The following is a 24957-nucleotide window of genomic DNA, read 5'->3' as shown; positions in this document are numbered from 1 at the left end:
AAGCAGTGGTATCAACGCAGAGTACTGTTACATTTCTTGATTAATCCTTGGGCGTATTAATAAAAAATATGTTAATTTATTCATCTAGCAATTAATTATAATAACCGAGTCAAAAGTAGGCAACCCGCCATGCGAGTCGTTACGCATACCAGAAGCGCGGTCTGGTGAAAGTCGATCGTGAACTTCGAGCGTTCCTTCCTACGAAATAAAATTCTGAACAGACAGCCGTCTTTAACAACGATCGAGTCGCATAGATGTAATGATGAAATGAAAAGAAAGCTCAAGTGGACGCGCGCAGGAACGTTTGAAAACGAGTAAATTAAGAGAGATCCTAAAAGGGAGATTCTATTAGAAATCTTGTTTTTTATATTATTAGATATCTCATAAATATAAGTTGAAATATATATATGTGTGTGTGTGTATGTATATATATATATATATATATATATATATATATATATATATATATATATATATATATATATATATATATATATATATATATATATATGATGTGTGTATACATACATATATATCAGACTATAAATATCAAAAGTTTATTTTTATTTTGATATATAAATTATATTCTTTTTTAATCATTTTCACATGCAATAAATAATCTCCCTTATACTTTTATTCGTCTTCAAGTTTACATAATATACGTAGAATTTTCTACAAGAGATATCAGAATTCTGCAGCATCTATATGCCTTGGCAGATCTAACGCACAACTAGTTACATCACATCTGGAATTGAAAGAGCTCGGGCGCGGATAATTTCGCCGGATACACGACTCTTTACTTTCTCCAACTGGCCGGTTATGGCTATGGGACTCCGGGAATTCGGATGAGAGAAAATTCAATCTATTCTCACGTATGTTTACGTCGAATAATGTCAGCGACTGTATGAAATAACAGTCTCTTGATATCACGTTTCAGAGTTGTTTGCTATTATTCAAAATTATAGATATTAAATGACGAATTAAGAATAATGCTATTCGTGGTTATAATTTGTCGACAATATAAAGAACATACTTAAAAATTCGATCGATTTTGAAATTTTGTTTTTCAATTAATTTTAAATATAAATTTTACTTTAATAAAATATCTTAACTTTAATTTAATAAAATATCTTAATCTTAACTTTTTTTAAAGATATATTTAAAATTGTATAGTATTGAAAAGAGTTCTTAAAAAATTGATTTAATTATTTTATTTTTTATAAAAGATTAAAAGGAATGGGTTAATAAGAGCCGGTGCATCGGAAATAAAAAACGCAAAGATTTCTATAATACATTATTTCTTTAGAACGCTTCGGTCCTTTCTTTATTGAACCATCTTCAGCTTAACGTGTGGTATAATATAATATATGATATATTGTAAAAGTATTATATACCGAAACGTTCTAAAGAAATAAAGAATAAGTATACAAATAAGTATACTTCTAAAGAAATAAAGAATAAGTATACTTATTTCTTTAGAACGTTAAAGTCCTTTCTTTGGATCAGTATTATAATATAAAACTAAGTTAAGTTGAAGATGATTCAAAGAAAAAACTTAAATGTTTTAAAGAATAAGTATACAAATCTTTGCATTTTTATTTCTGATACACCGGCTCTTATTAGCCCATTTCTTTTAATCTTTTATAATAATACATTAGAGCCTTCTTTCCATCATAATTTAATTTAATTTTTTGTTAGTTTGAAATCGATTGAGAAATTTATGATTTCCGGTGATGTCGATATGCTAGCTTTGTATATGCAGTAAGTGTTAATGCGCGTTCTTCGTAATTCTGGTGCGTAGTTTTTCGCAAAAAAACCAGTTGGTGTTAATTACTTACATAAACATTCCTTGCTTTTTCACTTGACTATAAATAGTGCGATAGTGACCATGATGTATCGATTATTGATGCAATTTTGATGTTAAATAGTGAATTGTTAATTTCACGTATTTATTCAACGTATCTGAAAGGCTATTTTTTTTAACATACATGTCACTCTCTCCAAACAGAAAAAAAATATTGAATGAAACATAGTGAATGCGAAATAAAATAAAACTTTATTTAGTTAACATTCAAGACTTAGTAAGGCTCTCAAATACAACATATATATTTAAATTTAAAATATAAAATCCATTAGCGGATCAGTTTCAACAAGGAAGATTTCTTCGTTAAAACTGATTATTTATGCACGAGGTACCAATTTTCTTGGTTCGATATCAAGGAATTAAATAAATCTCACACAATTCGAGATTTTTGTAATAAATCCTACAAACTCCCCTAAAATTAAATCTCAATTCGAGATTTTAACTTTTAATAAAATCGGTTTGTCTTTCTTAAAGAAGCGTAAACAAGAAACATATCAGGACGCTGAATTAAAAAACGAATCCGAGTCTATTTACTTGTTAATAAATACGATTTTTACATGTAAAAAGAATAACAAAATATACAATCTTTACGAAAAGACTTATTGGTACACAGAAAAAAAAATAAACTACCATGTCTAAATATTAGCTGTGAGGTAATTAATATCTTTAACTACAATTTAATGAAGAATTTTCTACTAAACTATAGCTTAAAAATATAATTATCACAATTAAAATTTAGGCATGGTAATTATATTGCAGGTGTAGAATAGGACCATACTATTTTAGGAATACCCAAAATTTAGCTTTGGTAATGAATTTCTTTTTTTTTCGTGTAGCTATTATAATTAAACACTAAGAATTTAAAGGCTCTTCTATATTAAATATAAATGAAGAATTAAATTGGCTATAAGAGCCGTACGCGGATTTCGGTGCGTTGATTCCAACGAAATTTAATTTTTCGTTGGAATTAAATACTTGTGCACGGGACACGAATTTTTGCTTGGTACGGTGCCAAGACTTTTTCGGAATAATCTCAATTCGAGATTTTTAATTCCGATGATCCCCTCTGACTCCCCTAAATTCGTGTATTATTTTTATATAATTATTGCACAAAATAATATAAATAAACATGATCACCTTGTATTCTAAAATGCTTGAGGTGTGCAAATACAAAACTATAAACTTTTATATTCCTGTCAGTTTAATTAATAAAGACGACCTCGAGAATTAAAACGATCTTCCTGTCTTTCTGAACTTGAAAACTACATTTATATTTATGATTAGGAAGCTAGCTAATTTTATATAATTTATCTAAAAATAATAATTAAAATTTAAAAAAGAACCAAGAAATTTTATTTTCCTAGATGTTTAAAGCTTATAGACAATATGTATTAGTAATAAAATATAACGTGCAAGTAAACTTAATTAATTATTCTGCTACAAATATATGTCTTCTCGACCATTATAATAAAGAATCTTAAAAAAACAGCAAGTTTTTTCCCCACGATGAATTGTTGAAATAAAAAAGATGAGATAAAAGTGAATATGTAAAATAAATATGTAAAAATACATATGTATGAAAAATAGTAATAAAATAATAAAAGAGTAACAAAATAGTAATAAAATAGTAATAATAAAATAGAAATAGCTGATTGAAATAATTTGATAGCTCTGCGACATGTAGTGTAAATTTATTCGCAAGAAAAGATAGATTGCCTAAGATAGATGCATACATTAATATTGTCACAAATAGTAAGATTTCGGCCTTAAAGACGACCTTATCCAACGCGCGCCATTCATCGTGTTCGAGATTCGTCGCGGTACATTGATGGTGATGTTTCGATCCTCTCGTCGCGTCGATTGGTCTAGCAACTTGCTTTCCAAGTACGGAAGGAGGTCGCGCGCTTGAGAGATCAGCACCCAGTGTATATTTGCGTATAACATTTGGGCGCGCGAGAGCGCCCAAGGAGAGAAGAAAGAGAAGGAAATTCTCGTTTATTCGACCCCCACTCATATCCACATTTGTGATTTCTTTCCGAAAAATTTAGTCGGCTTTCGTTTATACGTGGGGGGAAGGAGAAGGGCGGCTTCGAATGGGCTTACTTCCGCGTCGGGGAGCGACTATTCTAATATAACTTAGGCGTCGAGCTCATTACGAGCCAACGCGGAAGACTCGACATGGTGCCGGTGGTAACAGCACGGCTCAAACATTACGCAAACTCTCGAGAAAGATTCCACTTGCACAACACGCAGCGCGTTATTACGCTCACGTAACTGTACAAGCGGCATATACAACATTGTAAGATGTCGATACACGTATTACTTTTATAAACATATTGTTTTAATCGCTCGTTAAAGAGCCACAAATCTTTATCTCGCGGTCACGTCCTCATGAGACGCGTGAAGGTTGCTCTCGGGACGAAGACAATCACATACCCAGTACGAGCTACGTCGGCGGTCCTGGGTAATACTTTCAAGGCTCTGAAGAGAAATGAGCCGTTAATCGAGAAATGGTGGGGTACGAGGCAGTTGAAATAAATTTTAACATTTTTCGTACACGATTGTTTAATATTTTATATATTCATATTCTAGATTTTTGTCTGAAATATTAAAAATAATCTTAGAATATATATCTCTTTTAGAAACTATAAAAAAAATTTTTAATTTTCTTTAAAACAAAAATTATATGAAAATAAAACATGAATAATACGCTATATTTTTTGTTTAAAAAAAAGAAATAAATTAATATGTATGCGTATTTATTAAAAGAAATATTATATATATGTATATATAAATAATATATATTATTATTAAATAAAAAATTATATACAAAATCTATTATAAAAATGAAACAGGAAAGAATAATTATTTCTCTTATTATACTGAAAAGATTGATTACTTAGTATGCCGATTAGAATCTTTTTTTTCAAATGATGAGATTAGTCGTAAAATAAAGTTATAAACATAAATAAGGAAGAATATTTCAATCAATTGTGCTTAGCTAACTATAACTTTGCTATGATTAATTAACATTGTTCTGGCCTTCGAGCCTAATGCTTCGATTATGCGCAACAATAGTTTCGATTATTATTTATAATCATCTTTTATCTTGAACGTGTATCACTCACTCTCGGAATAGCCTTTGACGAGCTTTAAACAACCATCGTAATTAATAATAGCAACAATGTTAATACGTAATCTTAATTGGATGTTGAAAGTCCTTGGCTAATAATAAGGCTCGCCAATTCGTTAAATGATTAATGATGATGTTTCGTCACACGATCATCTCAATAGATAGATCATTCAGTTCCGTCTTTAGTGATACGTGCATAAATTTTCATAGCCTTGTAAGAAATATATATTTTTTATGTTATTCTACACATCTATTTACATTAAACAGTTACACGCTCGTTTAATCTTCATAACGTAAAACGTAAGCTAATTTTTTAAAATATTTTTTTTTCTTTTATATTTAAAAATAAAATTTCTTTATATGCTATCCTACGCAAGATCATATGTAGATTAATCCTTCTTTTTATAAATGGATATTTGAACTGTTTATAAATTAGTAGTCAATAATTTAATAGTTTATAATATAGGCTAGATTCGGGGAGTACGCTTTTAGCGCTATAAGCGTGCTCTGTCTTTGTTCAACTTTCAGTAAGCAACAGAGATAGAACGACGCTGTCAACGCTAATAGCGTCTCCTCGAATGCGCTCTTATTCAATAATGCACATATAATAGGAACTGAGAGGAAAACGTTTGCAAATAGATCTGTTTTTGTAAAACAGATTGTATTTTTAATATGTAAATCAGAAAGAGATGTAAGTTCATCAGTGTTAAAGTTAAAGCGCCTCGAGAAATAAATATTTTTTTGTTTAAAATTTCATTACAGAAAATTAGGCTAAATTCCTTGCAAAGAGGAATTGTACTAAATTTATTAATATCGGTTTTTGAATAAAAATATTACTTGTTCTTTAACAATACACGAAAAGAAAAGAAAAGTTCGTAAAAATCGCGTTTTATCATAAGTCGCATCGACGACATAACGGTACGGAACACGGATGCTGTAAATGTTTGTAGGTGCCCTAACGGTGCGTTCCATTTTTCTTCTTGCACTACTGTCACATATTTGAACTTGATGTCGTACGTGATCTCTTGAAGAGCCGAGTGATTCTGTTTAAATAAAGTTTGGAAAAAACAAAACCACATGTACTCGGTTAGAAGATCGAGAAAGTATGTGAAAGTATAACCGAGTAAAAAGTTATTGCATGCTATCTCCTTAAATGTCGTGTGTTTATTTTTACATCATTCTGAGTCATAGAAGATTATAATCTTAGAATAACGTGATACAGATTAACATGAAAAAAAAACGAAAGATTATACAAAAGAACGCAGCAAATTATTAATTTAGATTATTAATTTAGAGATTTAATTTTCAAGCGAGAGAATAAATTACAATCTGAAGCTGCAAATTATATGTACCTTGAAAAGAAACTTTGTGTTTTATAGTTGTGTTCTTACGTAAAAATATTTTAACTTTCACACAAACGATTAACATTTAATTCAAGATTTTAATACTTTGACGATTTAAACATGTTTATGTATTAATTAATTTGAATTATAGAGATTTTATTTTTAATTTTATTTTCTTTTTAAAAACTGCAAAAAAATTATATCTTTAATTAAGTATGCAAGTGTGAACAGAATTTTTATATAACTTTCTAATATATTAATTTCTTTAGCAATTATAGTTTAAATCATTTAAGTGATTTAGGGCACATTTTGATATATAATTATTTATGTATGATTATGATTATTTATATTTGATATTGACATTATGATTATTATACCTATTTGCTATTAAGACTTTATATTAATGGATTTTATTAATGGATTTAATGTGAATGGAATTAGAGAATAGCAGAGATTATCGATTTTTATCTTGATACATTATTAATCGAAACAAATAGAATTGATTTTATTTATCTGGTTAAAAATTTGTAATTTGTTATAGCACATAATAAGATAATTTAATAAAAAAATTAATCTCAAGAAAACATTATTTACAAAGAGACTGATTAATTTGCAAGTACATTTAATTATAGTCTATCTTGATTTTAGTCTATCTTAACTTTAATAACCGGTTTAACCACGGTTCGTTAATTATCATTAATAATACAAAATTAAAAATGTAAAATATGTATATAGCACAATTAGTATAATGACGATAAAAATCTGTAACCACTAGATGCAACCGTCTTGAATATCTTCTTATGCAAATCATAAAAGCCGAGCGCGATTTCTTGTTCCGTGAAGAAGAGAGAAAAAGATGAGACATCATATAAATGTCGAGAATATAGCTTTCAAATTAGAAGTGGTATTATTAGATTATTAGATTTTCTATATCGCAAAGTATATCGATTCGACTATTTAAAATATAAAGAGACTTCTCCCATAAAAAAGCCGTTTTTTTTTATAAAAACTAAATTTAAAATTATATTTTTATAAGAACTAAAATTCAAAGTTATTTTTGAAACCAATAAGAATAATGACAAATATGATGATCATATCTTATGTTCCTTTTTATAACTGTACGATTATCTTTTTATTTCTATTTTCAATTACTAATATGTAGTTTCAGTTACTAATATATTATTTATAATTATATCATTTAATTTTCTTATAAATTCTGTACAAGATGTCCCCCTAATTTTGTTTATAAATTTAATGTTAATATTTATAGAATAAAGATTTTTAACAGAAAGCTATTGTTCCTCATAAATTGTCAATTTTCAATATTATTTATCTTGACAATTATCTAAGCTTTGGATTTATTGAAATCATTGTTTATTATGTCGTCAACGTAATAGAGCATTTATTTATGCCTTAAATTATGTGTTTAAATTTATGACATTCTATACATTATATTAGTATTACAGTTATGTTAATACATAATGTTAATTCTTGATTTTATAGTAACGAATTCAATTGATTTAACTTTATAAATGACGCAAAAGATATGCGCAAATTAGCACAACGATGCAATATTAAGCAATCGTAACGAATACCTTCTTTTGTATGTATGTAGGGTATTTTATATTTAACATAAATAATTTATAGTTACATCTATTAAAATCAAATCAAGCCAAGAAGACTACTTTAATATTAACCATTTTAATATTGACGTATGAATTATATATAGTATATATATATATATATATATATATATATATATATAAAGTTTAATGCTTTGATTTTTTAATATATTATTACTCTGAAATTTGCTTATAACAAAACACGTAGAATAGAAAGTAAATTTGTTGAAATGGCGAATTTAATAAGTAGTGGTAAAAAATGGGAAGATGAATAGAATATAAGTTTATTAAATTATAGAAATTATTGAATTTTGGATTGTAATCCATGTGTTTAAGACACATCATGTTACTTTTCATAATTACTGTTTTGATGCGTACTTGTCATCAGCTTACTTATCGTTTCCATATTAGTTACTTACTGTATCCCATAATTTTCGCGTTAAACTACTGTTACACCGCTCGAGCAACCGGAACCGTCACGAATCATTCTTTTTACGCGAAAAGTGACATTAATCGTTTTACGAGCGATATGTCGAATAAAAAAAAACACAATTACAAATAAGAATATAAATACAAAGAAGCTGAACCAAATTTTTGCCAAACACATTGGCAAAATTCTTGAAAACGAAAAATGTTTCCTATATTACTATGCGATGATGATTTATATGATGCGATTAGTGTAAGTTTGTGTGTTTAATTTGCGATTAAAATCGTGAAAATCAAGAAAGTTGTTAAAATGTTAAATATATTAACTACCTTTGTATCAAAATAGAAGAGAGAGGGAGGGGGGAAGGAGAAAGAGAGAGAGAGATTTATATTAATATTTTATAATTATCCTCATCATCTTTGAGTTATATCTACAAATTAAGAGCTACAAAGCTAAAAGTATGTCAGTTCTTCGATGACGAATATGCATAGATTTTTGTTAATGCTCGACGATGCAAATATATTTTAATTTGTGTTTATCATAATTTCCATATAAATACGTCTGCGTTTAAATCCCGTCAAAATTGTCACATCTATATGACTAAGTCCATGAATAAGTTTATTTGGAATTTTTAAAGTTTTAAAATTTATATTCAAGAGAAGGAGAGAAAAAGAGAAAAAGAAGAAAGAGAGAGAGAAATAATGGTACGAATCGGCTATCAATACTAATATATATATATAATATATATATATATATATATATATATATATATATATATATACTAATATATAATATATACACACATATCTAATATAGGTATATTACAACTTTCTGTTTCTTTTAGTAATTTTTAAAAATATTAATAGTAAAGTTAAAGTTAATCAACATCAATAATCTGGTTTTTAACAGAAAGACAGGAATTAAAGACAACAATGCTATTTCTTAGATGCATAACTACACTGATTTTATAATATCTCTATTATAATGAAAAAAGATTAATTAAAATAACATAAAGAAAAGAGAATAAAAATAATAAAAAGGAAAAAAGTGTTCATTTTTTTCTCGACTCAATTTTTGATTGATGTTACGTATCATATTTAAAATAAAAAAATAGTAATCAAATTTTACGAAACATAGATTGACATATGAGATATTTAAAAACATAAGAGATTTACGGATATAAAATATTATTTTTTTTATGTATCACCGTCTAGTACTATTAGATATTTAATCTTGATTTAATTATCAAATTTGAAAGTGGATTTCAGTAAAAAAGTATGATATATCTGGCAATTAAATTTATATTTGCGATATATCTATTTTCGCGAGATTTAATTTTCCAATTTCACAGACTATCAAATTTAAAAAAAAAGATTTAATCACAAGATATCTATTAAAAGTGTGCATTTAAACCAAACTTACTTACTATCGGAAGAAACGTTCCACTACGTCTCGTACTCTCGCGAGTAGTAGAAGTCGACTAGAGAACAATTCAGCCAAGGCAACATGATAGAGTAACGAATGATAACTTACGACTCTAGAAAAAACGCGCGTCGCGGATTCAGCGCAGATACTATGTAGCACCGTGGATGTGTTTTGCATATTAATCTTGATGACGTTAATATTCCACTAACCTTATACAATGTTTACAGATGATTAACAAGGGGAATCCCCAGATCACAGCAGCAACGGTAGCGGGTAAACTGATAGGCAGCCAAGACAATCGAGCTGGCTCAGGCAAATAGATAGGCAGTCAGGGAGTCAGGTAGACGTGAACACACCGACCAGGTATGTATGTAATAACTTTCTCCTCGCGCGCGTAGATCTATCGATCCTCTTTTCTACCTCGTCGACTTTTTGCGAGTAAAACAGTCTGTATTTTGTCACTCCGGTTGAGCCCCGTAGTGTGGTCCCACTTTTCCCACACCTACTTCGTACCCCTTCCTGATCGAGTATCGTACCCCTTCTTTTGTGCTCTTCCTCCGTTTCCACCACTTTGTAGCATTCACGCAAATGACAAACTAAAGGATGAATTAAAAACATATATCTTAAAGATATGTCCTAAATAAGATAAATGATGTTTTGAAGAATGAGAGACCGGATATGCGCACCAAACTTCTTTGATAAATCATTAATCTTGTAATAATAGCGCGAGGTCGAAGAAGATGTGACTTTTTATTTCTGTTATTCAGAATTTGTATAAAGAAGCATACATATGTATATAAAGCAGAGAATAGAATGATAGAGTAGAACAAGATTTACTTTATATTACATATAAATATAAGCACCCTAGAATAGATGATATGTCTGAGTAATTTTTACATCAGAATATTACGTAGAAAGTTCATTGTTTATTATCTATTTAGAGACAAAAAAATATTCTTGGTTCGATACAAAGTTAAATCACTTTGCTGTGTATTATAAAAAAAAAACAGTAAATTTATGTCATTAAAATCTTCCGCATGTAAGTATAATGTATTATTGTTCCAAATTTTAGACGATTAAAAATTAGTTTATCTTATTTATATATAATTTCGAATGATTATTATAATGGAATCTATTATAGATAATTTTAATTTTGAAAACAATTCCGATTCAAGAATTCGAGAAATATTTCCGGATTTGAATTCCGGTTTCTTGGAGGATAAATTTGATGAGGACTATCGCGCTGATTACCAATGTAGATGAAGTGCGAATTCTACTAAGGAGAATAAATAGTCGTACTACTGGTACCACGATACCGGTTTGATGAAAATTTTGACCGATTAACAGCGGTTATCCGGATAAAAAGCGTTATTGTGGAGAGGGACTGGAGTCCCGTTCACGAGCAGGTAAGAGCATCTCCGCACAGTCTGAAGAATTGTCAGTCACAGGTGACCTAACTGCGGTCCCAATTATCTGGGTCTGGTACCGCCTCTTTCGAAAGATACTGCAAAGGTAGAACGTAACGGGGCAAAAAATGTAGGTAGAACAAAAAATTCCTTTTATATATACATATATATACATATATATAAAATAAATTATATGAAATATTTGAAATTGGATTTTTAAATATAAAAAAAATCGTTGTGTGATGGTTATAATTGTAAATTTGCTTAAATCATTATAAAGCACATATACAAACTTACACATAACGTAACGGGGCAAAAAATGTAGGTAGAACAAAAACTTTCTTTTGTATATACATATATATACATATATGTATATATATAAAAGAAATTATATGAAATGTTTGAAATTGGATTTTTAAATATAAAAAAAATCGTTGTGTGATGGTTATAATTGTAAATTTGCTTAAATCATTATAAAGCACATACATATACAAACTTACACATAACGTAACGGGGCAAAAAATGTAGGTAGAACAAAAACTTTCTTTTGTATATACATATATGTATGTATATATATAAAAGAAATTATATGAAATGTTTGAAATTGGATTTTTAAATATAAAAAAAATCGTTGTATGATGGTTATAATTGTAAATTTGCTTAAATCGTTATAAAGCACATACATATACAAACTTACACATAACGTAACGGGGCAAAAAATGTAGGTAGAACAAAAACTTTCTTTTGTATATACATATATATATACATATATGTATATATATAAAAGAAATTATATGAAATGTTTGAAATTGGATTTTTAAATATAAAAAAAAATCGTTGTGTGATGGTTATAATTGTAAATTTGCTTAAATCGTTATAAAGCACATACATATACAAATTTATCATAATATATACAAGGAATAACTCGCAATTACCTTAAATTTTTGCAGCGACTAATTGAAATAAGAAATATAATGAGAATAAGTATAAAAGAGAATAGACGAGTAAAATATACATTAGCGTAAAGTTTTAATAAATAAAGTTGCACATATGAAGATTCTACATTTAAATTTTGCAAATAACGAAATGAAAAGGATATATAAATACAAAAATTCAGATAGAAAATTGATTAATAAGAGTCAGGCACAGAAAGTAGGCGCTGCTAATTTTTCTTAATAAAATCTTCTTTATTTAATTTGAATGTTTCGGTTATTGTCTTGGATTATTTTCAGTAGAACAATTGACAAAAAATTACAGAAAAGGTTTCTTATGCGTCGTACTCCTCTCATATTTGTCTTACGTTTCCGGTAAGTCTTCTATCAAACGATCGCAAATGAAATAAGGAGCGAAAAAAATGTACACTGTCATGCTATCAGCGATGCAGCATGTGTACGATTTTTTACTATTTGTTTTTCTTTTGGTTTGCAATCGCTTGAGAAAACAAAAGGCGGAAAAAAATTTTTTTTTTGTCAATTGTGATCTGCTGAAGATCGTCCAAAGAAAGAGTAGAAATATTCAAGTTAAATAAGAAAGCTTTTAAGAAAAGAATCTGCTGCGCCTATTTTCTGCGCTTGATTCTTATTAGCCTATTTCCTATCCGAATTTTTATATTTTAATTTTGCATAATATAAAGACAATTAGTAAATATAAAAAGTATAAATTATAAACAGTAATTATATTTTAATATATGATGCTTTCCCATGAAGCAAATGCATATTATTTGACGTAGAAATGATGTTATTTGACATGAAAATAGCGTACGCTTGCTATCTGGATTATGCTGATAATACTTAAAGATTATGCCTATATACTTATTAAATAAGTTGATTAGTACATTGAATTTTTATTTTATTGAATTGAGCTCAAGCTATTCAAATATATTTTGTCGCGTTTTGTACAGTTACAAGGGCTCTTATTAAAGCAAGGCACAAAATATGGCGAAGAAATCTTTATATTATATCTATGTGTATTCTCTATGTTTGCAATATATTTTATCATATACATATATATTTATATTTTATTATTATTTTATATATTTTAAAAAAGCAATTTTTTAGTTATCATTTTTCGTAATTGGTAATGCAAAGTAGTAGACTTAAAGATATTTATAGGCAATAATATATACATAACTGAGCAATAGTTTTAATACAGTATATCTTTCATTGGAAATTGATGAATTATTCAAATAAAATTATAAGATAATTCAAAACATAAATTTTATTTTAAAAGACTATATAAGTTTTATCGATTTCATACCTACATTTTTTCTGTTTCTCATCACATCGATAGACAATAGAATATAGATTGCAGATTGTCATGATATTGATATTTATTGTCAATAATTTTTTAATATCGTTATTTAATGTTCTTTTTTTATTTAACCAAACAAGTATTTTACTAATATTTCAAACATTATTATTTGAATACTGAATATTGAGATACCTATTTCAAATAAAAACGATATTATTATTTATTGATTCATCTTTTTAGGTGTTTTTTTTTTTTGTGTGTGACACGTGTATAGAAAAATAGTCATAAAAGTATTTTTAGTAAAAGTCATAAAACTTTTTTGTATACAACGTTTTTACTTCCTCGATAGCATTGTAATTTTAAATAAAACATGCATAACAAAAAAGGTAATAACACACTGCTCAAGAAATTTCCAGCATTTTAAAATTGTATTCCAATTATTGATATAAACTGCGCATTTTCAAATATCGCTTTTTAACTGATAATTTTGACAACTCTTTTTATGACTATTGGTCATCTATTATCTTATCCATTATATAATTGTGTATTATTAAGTACTTTAACAAAATCTAAATTGAAATAATTATCATTTTTTTCTTAATAGTTCTTAATTTACGTAAGGTCTGTACGTAAGATAGCCATAATTGTGCACAAAAATTGACGCAGTTGCAAAAGATCATAATTATATCAATTTAAATATTTTTAATAATACGCAATTGTAATATTCAACGATACTAATAGCCGTAAAATTTCCGGTGACGGAAGTTACCAGTTAAAGAATGATAATTATTTGAAAATACGCAGTTTATATTTTAATTATCGTATTAATATTACTTAATCTTATCAATGTCTCGCACAAACGCCTTTATAATAATATTTTCATCAAGATATTAATCATCCCAGTTTTATTTTTTTTTAATATTTTGTAATAAAATACCGTTAATAATCAGATCCTATTTTTGTATATACTACTAAATATAGACACACAACGTAAGTAATAATCAAAGAGGAATTCTAAAGAGATCACGGTTTACATGGAAGAACGCAGAATCGATGCATTTCTCGAACGTAGATTAATATTGCCGTACTTATTATCAAAATAATTTTTATAAGGCATGTTTTATTCTTTTCGTTAAATAATATATGCTTGTTAGGCACACAAGTGTATATACATGCAAATATGGATAATACGGTCGTGAGATAGAGAGATCAGTATGAAGGAAGAACTGGTATCGCCTATTGTTGTAATCGGCACGTTTTCGGCGGAAATTTAAAAGAGAAATAAAGGCTTATATATATATATATATATATAATCGGAGATAGATTCAGAAAGCGGATTTTAAAGAGAGAAGAAAAATTGAAAGAATAACTTAATTACTAGCACAGATATAAGAAGATTACATATTTAAATACAAAGTATATAAGTTTTATATTCACTCTCAGTATTGTTTTTGATTGAATTTATTAATTCTAAATTAAAATTCACGGTTATGATAATGTAATAATTCTTTTAAAAATACTTATATAAAAAACGTAATATTAATTTACATATTTCTAGGCATAAGCCAACTTACCGCTGTAACAGCCTCTTTTAATGCTAAAATATTTCATAATTTAATTTCTTAAAATCACTAAAAAGTTTCACGCGTTATGTCACGTGTATACATAACATATAAAATCCCATAAATAGACAGCAATATATGCAATGATAAATTCCAGATATTACAATGATTAACTTTCCGCACACAATCATAATTTTCATGAAAATTTTAAAAAAATATATATAAATATATATAAAAATTATTTAAAAGAACAGAGAGAGAGAGAGCGCATATATATACATATAAGTCGCGAGAATACAATAAAGAAAAATGAATGTTGTTTGTTTCTGTTGAGAAATCAGGTGAATTCTCTTTTTATAAATTGACATGATAAAATTTTTCACGATTAAAAATCATGATTAAGGCGAGAAGATATATGTATATTATAATTATATATGTATATAAGGTTCATACGACGAACGCTGATATGAATTTCTCGATAAACCCCATGAGTTTTCGGAACGCGTCTCGCTTATATTATATAGCGGGAAAGAATAGTTGGAATACCAATCGCGGTGGAAGATATTTTCCAGCTGTTGTCTTATATTGTTCCTATTCTGACGTCCCACGCTTTCGAATACGGTACCGATACCTGAATTCGAACATTTGTGTTAAAATAAATTTTTTGTAGAAAAAAAAAATACTTCTACGTAAATTTATAAAAAACAGCATAGGCATGTATAATTTTATTATTACTCTAATTTGTGTGTCATTTTATTTTCGTAAAAGCGACATTGCAATAACTTACCGGCTGTGTCAATGAAGTAATCACCCGACCAATTGCTCGTTCCTATGTAGGCCGCTACATCGGTGACCATATACTTATTGTGATTCACTCTCGCGAACGGTATTCTGTCTAAGTACGAGTTGGTGGGTACGATAAATCTTTTCTGCAAAGATTCAATGCAACAAATGACCGTGATAGACGACATATTTATAACTACATATGTGCAGAATATACTTACTACTTCGATTTTAACATTGGCGTAGGAGTTCGTCAGATCTTGCAATGATTTAAGAAAATACGATTCGGATGGTCTTGAGTGTTTCCACCAGGAAATCAAGAGGCGCACGTCTATTTTACGCTCGATCGCTGCTGTTCTAAGAGCATTATCTATTATAGGCCAATATCTGTAAAATAAATATGAAACTGCAGTTATTGATGGAAGAAACGAAATAAAAGAAAGATGATGCTATATCAGAAAAAGGAAAGAATATATAAAAATTCCGAATATTCACAACATATTAATAAACATTTTAAAGATATTCTACGCATCATTTTAGCCATTATTTTAATTTAAACTATAATTTACATTTATTTTATCGTATTTTATATACATATACGTTCACACATACACATACATATAATTTTAATCTTTATACATACTTGACTTGTGCAGTATATATTGTTAATGGGAAATAATCCATCACAGAGATATAAATAAACTTTTCCGCTTTAGCAATACAGTGTAAGATCGCGTCTAGATCGTTGCTCCTGCCTTTCGGCGAAAATGGCGGAGGTGAACTCTGCAATGTGTTTAATATCATATTTTTTATGACTAATTCTAATACAAAAATAATTGCACTGTGTATTGTAATGCATTTATTAATATCTCGAATGATACTAACCGCGATAAATATTTTGTACTTATTTTCCATGTATGTAAAATTCATAGGATTATCTATATTTATCTTTGTGCTGAGAGAATCTGGCCACGTGGAAGGCACTTTACCATCTTCGCCTAATTTCCAATATACCTATAAAGTAAAAAAAAATCTATGCTAATTATATTAAATGATTTCCAATATAGCGTATTATCTTCATAAATTTATATTCCTTACATCGAATATTTTAGCATAATCGTTTGCTAAGCAGGAACAATTCAGTGCCACCAAACCGAGTTCCTTCACTTGCGAAAGGGATCTCCAATCCATATTTGCTGAACCAACGTATACGTGAATACGATCGATGAGCCATAGTTTTGTATGAAGTACACCTCCGCCCAATAATCCAGCAAAATTTAAATTCCTCACCTGAATTCGAATAAAATGTGTTGGCGTTTATAATTATGGAAAGCAAAAAAGAAATATAAAGAAAAGAAAAGTAAAACTAAACTGTGTCGATCGAATCTTAATGAATAAATAATAAAGTTATCTTTTATTTATGTATGTATGTACACAGGGAACAGCTCTTATTACCAATAATCTTATTATATATAAACTATGATTAACTGATATATAAAAATAGTATAATATTTTTATTTCTCGTGCGACACATCTATCTCATCAAAATATATGTTAAAAAAATTACCAATGCGTTAGCTTTTCTCGCCAAAATTTGTGTATCGATATTCGGAGACAAGCGAGAAGGAAGATTCTGTGCAATTTTTAACGTAATCTGTCTATCTCTTCCAGCTTCTAAGAGCGCCTGGAACACTTGTTCTCCCTGCGATGAATCGATTTGTTAAGCGAATGATGATCAACAAATCTCAATTGTTTATATCTCATACTATGATATTACACATTACTTACCTCCTTAGCACTGTCATCGGGAAACACATCTTCCCTCTTCATTGTCCAATAAAGCGATGCGATTTCAATAGTGTCCTGTGCCATTTCTATCAGATCCATCCATGAATCATAGATGGTCTCGTGGCGCGCAGTATTATTACTGTAATTCAAGCCTATAGGGATAGTTTCTACCAAAGATATACTGCAATGATCCATGCACGTAGTTTCCGAATCCAATGCGGTGGCATTTAGCGTGTATTTGTCCGCGTGGTCCAACAATGGCAAAAGTACGACCAGGACGATCAAAATCAATATAATCGTTATCGGTATGCAACTGGGTCTGCACCAACTCTGCGCTCCCCATCTTTGACAGGAATTATAATAAGTTTATCACATGCGATTATCGCGATAATATTTTTTATGCAGATTGAGGTCTTAAAATTTCAAGTGCACTATAGTTCTTTAATGCTTATTCTGTTTTATTTCTCGTAAGAAAGAATTACATACAAAAGCAATAAAAATAACAAACTTTGTGTATGTATGTGCTTGACATAATAATTTATTCATCCAACAATTAAGAATTTAATTGATAGAGTGATATCGTTCTTTTCCTAAAATTATTCTTAATTAAAGGAAGCTATATGTGCGAATATAGTTTAAGCTGCTCTGTCTCTTATCTTTAAATGTGCAATGAAAAAATATGATACGTACTTTGCATTTGTAAGAGGATCGTCCACATCGCTCTTTAACATAAATCCAGACTGGTCCCATAACTCAAAGTCATCGTCACCGCCCGGAGAGTTTACGTCTAGCCGTGCGTTTTCGGACACGGTCTGCAACAAGATACATATATCATGTGTGCAACATTGTTACATAATTTAGCGATTTGGGAATTCGTGTGATATAAACAGGAAATTTGCTTTGTTTGTTGTTTATCATCGCCATTTTTAAATCACTTCGAATAATCGCATGACATTGGATTTTATCTCATTAATATGATAAGGAGCGCGCGAACTTTGTCATTCGCGAGAACGCATGCCATGGGAATCGATCCGCTCGTGATTCATAAGGAAAATGAATAAACTCGATGCAAAATTAATCAGAATTTTTTCCAACAACATGACAAGGGACCGTCGAAAACAAGAAAATATTTTTATTCAATGAGATCATCACATTACATTTCTTTTTTAAGATATAAAAATATTATTTTCTCGTAATAATGTGTGTATATTTGTTTCATCTTATATTTTTGCAGAAATTTCACAGTTTCATTTAAATATATATTATTGCTTAATTTCTTTTGAATAGTAAGCACACCATAAGTTTTCTACTGACGTTAATATTATAAATATACAAAGAGAACAATTATTTTTTTAGGCATCATCTAATCATCAAAAAAGTTTTTTATTGTAAAGCAAAGTTAGTTTTATAAAGGCAAATAGAGAATAAGAGGAAGGATTTGTCAGAGCAATATGTTGGAGTAGATTTCATACTTTAAATAGATCTTATTGATCTTTAAAGTATGAAATCGTGAGTAAAATAAAGCTTTATAAATTATTTATTGATTACTTCTTTCTGAATTCTTTATATAATACCATTATTATAAATTTTATATTTATATTTGATTCTAGAGCAGTATGAGAGGACTCACCGACAATTTGTGCTTAAGTCGTGGTGCTCTGTTCTTACGATGCGGTAACAATACAACCACATCCTGATCTTTATCCCTAGGCTCCGCATACTTCGGGTAAGTTTTGTCAGCAGTTGTTCCTTTTGTTGATGACGACGTTGTCGGAGCGGTTGGACCGCCAGCCGTAGTATATTTCGAATACGCGATATTATTCACATTATTGCTACCTCCATAAGAAACATTGTGCGTGTTATTCACCTTAACAGAAAAAAAAGATGATTTATTTTATCATTTTATTTAAGCCGATATTTATTATTTATAAGATATAAGAAACAATTAAAAAGATAATGTTATTTATTTTGAGAATTATTATTTATATAAATTAAATTTTGAGAGTACAAATACATAACAAAATTCTATTTTCCAGATAATTTCAAGTAGATATTATACATCAATAAAATTTTAATGCATAATAAGATTTTAGCAAATTTTAAATTTAATTTATAAGTTAATTATATACACATAAGTTTCTAAAGTTAGATATTGAGAAATAAAAAAATCAGTTACATTTGGATTTTTGCTGTGAATTGATTTCAAATTTATTCATACGTAATCTCGCAAATATGCATAAAGAAATGCGAGATATAGCCTGATGATCCTAATTTCTAAGATATCCATATGTACCATCATATGTATGTACATGCAAATGCTTAATTAGTTTTTTCTACATGTTGTAAAAAATAAAGAAAAAAATTCCGCTGCTAGAAGAACAAAAGTATGCATGATTAATGAGATGTTCGCGAGATGTTGATTAAGATTACAATACACGCCGTCCGCATCAATTTCAAACGATTCTGTTGCACGTTTCATGAATTACAACATGAAGAGATAACGCATGCAATTCTTGAATATAAATGTACAAACTATATTTCAAATTATTTCTATATGTTTAATGATTATCTTAATTTTTTTCATTCATAAAATTATTCAATTATAATATCGCATTTTATAGAATAGACTATATAATTCGATATATATGTATATATTTGACAATGAAAGATAAATTAATGATGTCAAACGTACTCAGCATCAGTAGCAAAGTGTCAACACTTGTTATTGATGTTAACTGCAATATTATTTTCGATGCTGTCTATATCATTTTCTCATATCTATTATTCTCAGTACTATTTTTAATTGTATCTCTCGTTTGTCTTGAATACTATTTGCAGTAATATTTTATTTACCAATTTTTTGTGTTTATAAAAATCTCGATATTATCATAATATCGCAAACATTTTTCATGTCACACATTTTTCTTGGCACACGTTTCTCTTTTCAACTTACTTGCACCAGGATATGGCAAGCTTGTGACGCAATCTGAAACAGACCGTCCTGTAAGTTACGACCGGTGTGCTCGGAGCTTCCACCGCTCCTGCCACCCATTTTCCGCCCAAAGAATGACATTCTGATTGCGTCCGATGCATCCACGGTCGTCTAATGCATCAAGGCCGTGGCGAACAACTCGCGGTCGATCAAACTCGCGTGCGTGCAGAGGCCGACGCCGTTTCCGTTATCCGACTTTTGTATCATATTCAACATTCTCATCGATATCTGTCGACACACAAGAAAAATGCCATCCGCTTTATGACCGCGTGTGTATATGTGCATAGACGACATTGATTCTCTGCCGTGCGCTTAATATTTAACACGCGCGAGGGTTGAGATAAACCTTAATGACAAAAGTTTTGCAATACCCTTACTAGTAATAATGTATGCACGTACAATGGCGTTGTTTTATTTTTATCCTTTGCTACGTTTTAAAGTTAGAACCGATTTAGAATGGCTAAAGATACAAGAAAAATAATAGTTTCTTTGAAGTAGCAAAGTAAGAGCGTGGGAGAAAATTTCTTTCCTGTTTTATTACACTTTCATCATTTGAATTAAAAAGTGATATTAATTATAAAATATATAGACATAATATTAGAAATGAGTAATATTTCAATATATTTTCCATATTTTCTACAAAAAATTTACAAAAATACCCAGTGATATTTATTTTTAAAATATTATCTTATAATAATTTTTTAAATATATTTTCTCGCGCAAATTTTAATGTATTTTTAAAATTTAGTTGGAAAGAAATAGAAGAGATAAAAATAAATAATTAATTTTTTGTTAAGAAAAATGTTTTTAAAGTCGCGCGAAAAATTTTTTTGTTACATCAGCAAATTAGCGAGTCTCACGACGTAAGGAGGAATCTCGCGTGTCTTTCACCGCTAATTTTCATTCTCGTCATCAAATAGAAACTAAGAAATCCTTGGTGCTAATCCTAATAAGTAGAACACTAATTTGTAACACGCTACTTGATTTAATTAGCTTAACCCCATTCTATCTTTTTCTCGGTCAAACATCAATACTTTCTTATCTAAAAAAAAAAGGAGAAGTTTACGATCCAAGTATATGTCATAATCGATAATAAAACAATTAGACTCATCCGCGATATTCTAATGATTCGGTGTCGTTTAATTCGCGATCGCGTCGATTTAAACCTGCGTACTGAGGTGCTCTCTGCCTTTTTTTCTCTTTTTTTTTTATCAAGATAGATTCGATCAGTTTGTCGCCGAGACGACGACGATCTACATTAGGGCATGGGGATGACAAACACCTTTTAACCGAGAGAGAACGATCGAAAGGTCTCGCATGCCTCGCCGGGCACCTGCGCAGAGAATGTCCTCGTGGCCTCGATAACGTTCCCAATTGATAAAAAGGCTGCGATTAACCCATTCCCAATTTATAAACGTCAAAAGGAATATTTATATAAATTCCTCAATTTATTCTTAATACACAATAATATTAAAACAAAATTTTATTTAATTTCTTGGATATTGCTCTCGATATATTCAATATATTTATATATTTCATAATTATATTAACAATTGATTACAAGTTAAATGTGCTGAAAGATTATATGTTAAATTATTTAAATGTCTTTTCGCAATAGTAGCTTGTATCTTTTATTTAAATGCAGATAGATAAAATTATAAAAAAAGTAACAAATATATGTCATATATTAAAATATTAATAATGTATATTTATATATATTTTGCATATATTCGACATGTATCCGATTGCACTTAAAATCTTTTATTCGTAATTGGTAAATCGAGAAATAAATCATTGAACTTGAAAAATGAATGATTAAGTTTAAAAAAAATTAGTTTATTCTAAATAACATAGTTAAACTTGTGCATTTGTATTTAAATATTATTTTAAATTAGTATATTACAAAATTTAGATTATACCATTCAAGATACATGACTTGTTTGCTTTATTCTCTACTCCTCACTTTATCTAAAGGCACCGCATGATACAAATTTAAAACACAACATTTTACACAACAAAAATGGTATAATTTAAATTTATTGCATAAACAAAAACTCAATAATTCTAATACTTGAAACATTAATTATTATATACAAATGGAAAAATTATACATAATACATAGACTCGCGCTTATACCTCGAACACGACTCGATCGAAACAATCGCGGCGCGAACAAACGAAAAAAAAAATAACAATAATATATGTGATAAAAGAGAGAGATATATGTATGTGTGTGTGTGAATTACACTGCAAGACGACTCGTTGCCATATGTAAACGGAGATTAACCGCGCGCTCTCCGAAACACACTTTCGGCGGCGACTGCGTTCGTTCGACCTGTCATCGCGCACATATGTGCGAGGAACTAGCGAGGAACACGTCCGGCTCCGGTCGTGCATGCGCGCCAAGCATCCTTTGGCGGTCTGCGCGAATCCAACGAGAGTGAAATATTTCGTCGATACACGCCTCTCGTTATCGATCACGTCGGAATCCGGCGCGTTCCCGTCGTAGCCAACCTCGCACGTGGTGCTCTCATGTCCTTCGATATTCTCTCCAAGAATATCTAAGTTTCTTTTTTTTTCGGCGCCTCTCTCTCTATTGTACGACTTTTTTTTATTGTATCGCTTTTCTTTCTCCTCCGTTCGATCTTCGATCCCGTTATTTTTGAATATTCTGACTTTGTTCCGACTTGGGAGGTTTCGGAAAATTGCCCTGGTCGATAGTATTTTACATTGTCAGGTTACGCAAATACAATAGGACTCTGTTCGGTAAACGGTGAATTATGGATATCTGTTCGTGTTTTTTTTTTGTTACTTTCTACGGTATATTTTTTTAGAATTCTTTCCCTCACGCTTTTTTTCCATGCTTGATGGCTAAATGTACGCTCAGTTCGTTTTGAATGCTGAATGTGCAAGCAAGGGCAGCTAAAGAGGACGGATCTCATGGCTGAGTCAGGAATTTACAAAAATAGAGCATGCAAGTAAGATTATATTCAAATATGATTATATTATAATAATATTGTATAAAAAAATGAAGCATATACGCCACGTGTTTTCTGATGCATTCTCTACTTTATTTGTAATGTATTTGCAACAAAGTCAACTGAAATTTTCCACCGATTTTTCATTCAACAGATATCTAATTTATTTCATTTTAAAATTATTATATCCGGTAAAATTATTTTACGAATTTTTTTATAAAAGCGATATATATCTCGTTTCTTTTTATTTTCAATTTTTATATAATTTTCGCACGTAAAAATAAGAAACGTACAAAGTACTTTGTTCACGCTGCATTTTGCATATTAAAATTTGAGAGAATCGTAGATGTAATTTCGTACATACCATTAATATTGGAACACATGCTTTATCGGCGCAAACACGTTTCATGAACTCGTATTCGAAGCCTATCTCTTCCACTACCTTCTCGAGGTCAGGCGACAGCAGCGAAATATTCGATCAGACAGGTCGGTACTTGGAGAACTTTAGAGTTCCTTTATATTTATTTGTATTGAACGTTGTTTCTCGTTATAAAATCTATTAAATAAACGTGAATTTGTGAAATTTGAAATTAAATTAATTTAAGTTAATTAAAAAGGAAATAAATTAAAGGTAAATAATTAAGGTAATTAAAGAGAAGATAAAAATATCATATTTTTTTCATGTATAATAGAATAATAAAATAATTTGGGGGAGAGGGGGATAATTTTGTAATATCTAAAAATATACAAATAGATAATTTCAGCGAGTAAACTATTAAAACTGTACAATAATTTTGATCAGACTAATATAGCAGATATGAAATGACAAATTGTGAAAGAAATCGAGCAATTTTCGTATTCATTTAAAAAATACAGTTTTATTATTTAAAGTCATTTAAATGGAACAATCAGAGAATTATCAGTTATACGGATTTGGAGCATTGAAACTGATAAGACAAGTAAAACAAACATTCTTCGTCATTTTAAGTGACACAAACAAAGGTGCGATATGTCTTTCTCCGGGTTATTAACACCAGATAGATAGAGATAGGAGATAGGAGTATATAATAAAGAGATACAATTTTTTAATCAAATTATACAATCTTTTCAGTTTCTTAAAAAAGAGACAAATAGGAAAAAAATGAAAAAAAATAAGTCTGAATAAAAATAAACACCACACACAATTCGACACATCCGTTCCGGTGCACGACCGGAAGCCGACTGAGGCGCGAAACGGAAGAGCATGAGTCGAATCGAGCCGCGCGTGGTCGACGACGTGTCCGCCTCGTCGCGACATCTGGCGACATTCTCGCCCAACTAGCTCTCTCCCTCTCCTCGCTGCGCACATCGTACGTCGCCATTGTTAACCTGCCTCGCTTTGCGC

At 29.4% G+C, this 24957-nt stretch overlaps 2 protein-coding genes and 1 long non-coding RNA gene across 11 annotated transcripts in view; 1 reads left to right on the top strand and 2 right to left on the bottom strand.

Annotated features, from left to right (window-relative positions):
• The window catches only part of LOC145942512 (fatty acyl-CoA reductase wat), a 19994-nt gene extending 9831 nt beyond the window's left edge, over nucleotides 1–10163 (bottom strand). For 2 of the 4 annotated variants that reach the window (XM_083049325.1, XM_083049328.1), the window contains exon 1: nucleotides 10024–10163. The gene's annotated coding sequence lies outside the window, so the exon portion shown is untranslated. Of the gene's footprint in view, nucleotides 1–9811; nucleotides 9922–10023 lie in introns of those variants that run through there. The other 2 variants (XM_083049327.1, XM_083049326.1) reach the window with 2 other exon arrangements.
• Nucleotides 1–10707, top strand: part of LOC145942517 (uncharacterized) — a 21293-nt gene extending 10586 nt beyond the window's left edge. The window contains exon 3 of the long non-coding RNA XR_014426369.1: nucleotides 10042–10707. This is a non-coding gene — a long non-coding RNA (uncharacterized LOC145942517). The remainder of the gene's footprint in view (nucleotides 1–10041) is intronic.
• A 4208-nt stretch (nucleotides 10708–14915) lies between these two features.
• LOC145942510 (5'-3' exonuclease PLD3) lies at nucleotides 14916–24872 on the bottom strand. 6 transcript variants are annotated; one of them, XM_083049316.1, is made up of 13 exons: nucleotides 24756–24872; nucleotides 23938–24129; nucleotides 20557–20823; nucleotides 19234–19470; nucleotides 18294–18415; nucleotides 17604–17946; nucleotides 17383–17517; nucleotides 16914–17105; nucleotides 16701–16829; nucleotides 16459–16598; nucleotides 16037–16202; nucleotides 15820–15961; nucleotides 14916–15663 (listed from the first exon to the last, which is right to left on the bottom strand). In XM_083049316.1, exons 3-13 carry the CDS (start codon nucleotides 20674–20676, stop codon nucleotides 15461–15463), a joined length of 1929 nt encoding a protein of 642 aa, XP_082905442.1. In that variant the 5' UTR covers nucleotides 20677–20823; nucleotides 23938–24129; nucleotides 24756–24872; the 3' UTR covers nucleotides 14916–15460. The 6 variants fall into 6 exon arrangements, with proteins under 6 accessions (XP_082905442.1, XP_082905444.1, XP_082905448.1 ...); XM_083049318.1 differs by having other exon boundaries at nucleotides 24749–24767; XM_083049322.1 differs by lacking the exon at nucleotides 20557–20823.
• Nucleotides 24873–24957: the final 85 nt, after the last annotated feature.

The sequence above is a fragment of the Prenolepis imparis genome, unplaced genomic scaffold (assembly GCF_030444845.1).
Source record: "Prenolepis imparis isolate NDT839.2.m4 unplaced genomic scaffold, iyPreImpa1.0 SCAF_11, whole genome shotgun sequence".
Lineage (NCBI taxonomy): Eukaryota > Metazoa > Arthropoda > Insecta > Hymenoptera > Formicidae > Prenolepis > Prenolepis imparis.
Note: the sequence above shows the minus strand (reverse complement) of the source record. Positions and strands in the feature narration are given on the sequence as shown.

Bases quoted from the DNA above. Each gene is read 5' to 3' on its own strand.
- LOC145942510 (XM_083049316.1), bottom strand. From the start codon at position 20,676: ATGTCATTCTTTGGGCGGAAAATGGGTGGCAGGAGCGGTGGAAGCTCC. The intron at 16,599-16,700 runs GTTAGTATCATT...AACACATTGCAG, and splicing joins AGTACAAAATATTTATCGCG to AGTTCACCTCCGCCATTTTC. The intron at 15,962-16,036 runs GTAAGTATATTC...GAATCTTTGCAG, and splicing joins CCAATGTTAAAATCGAAGTA to AAAAGATTTATCGTACCCAC.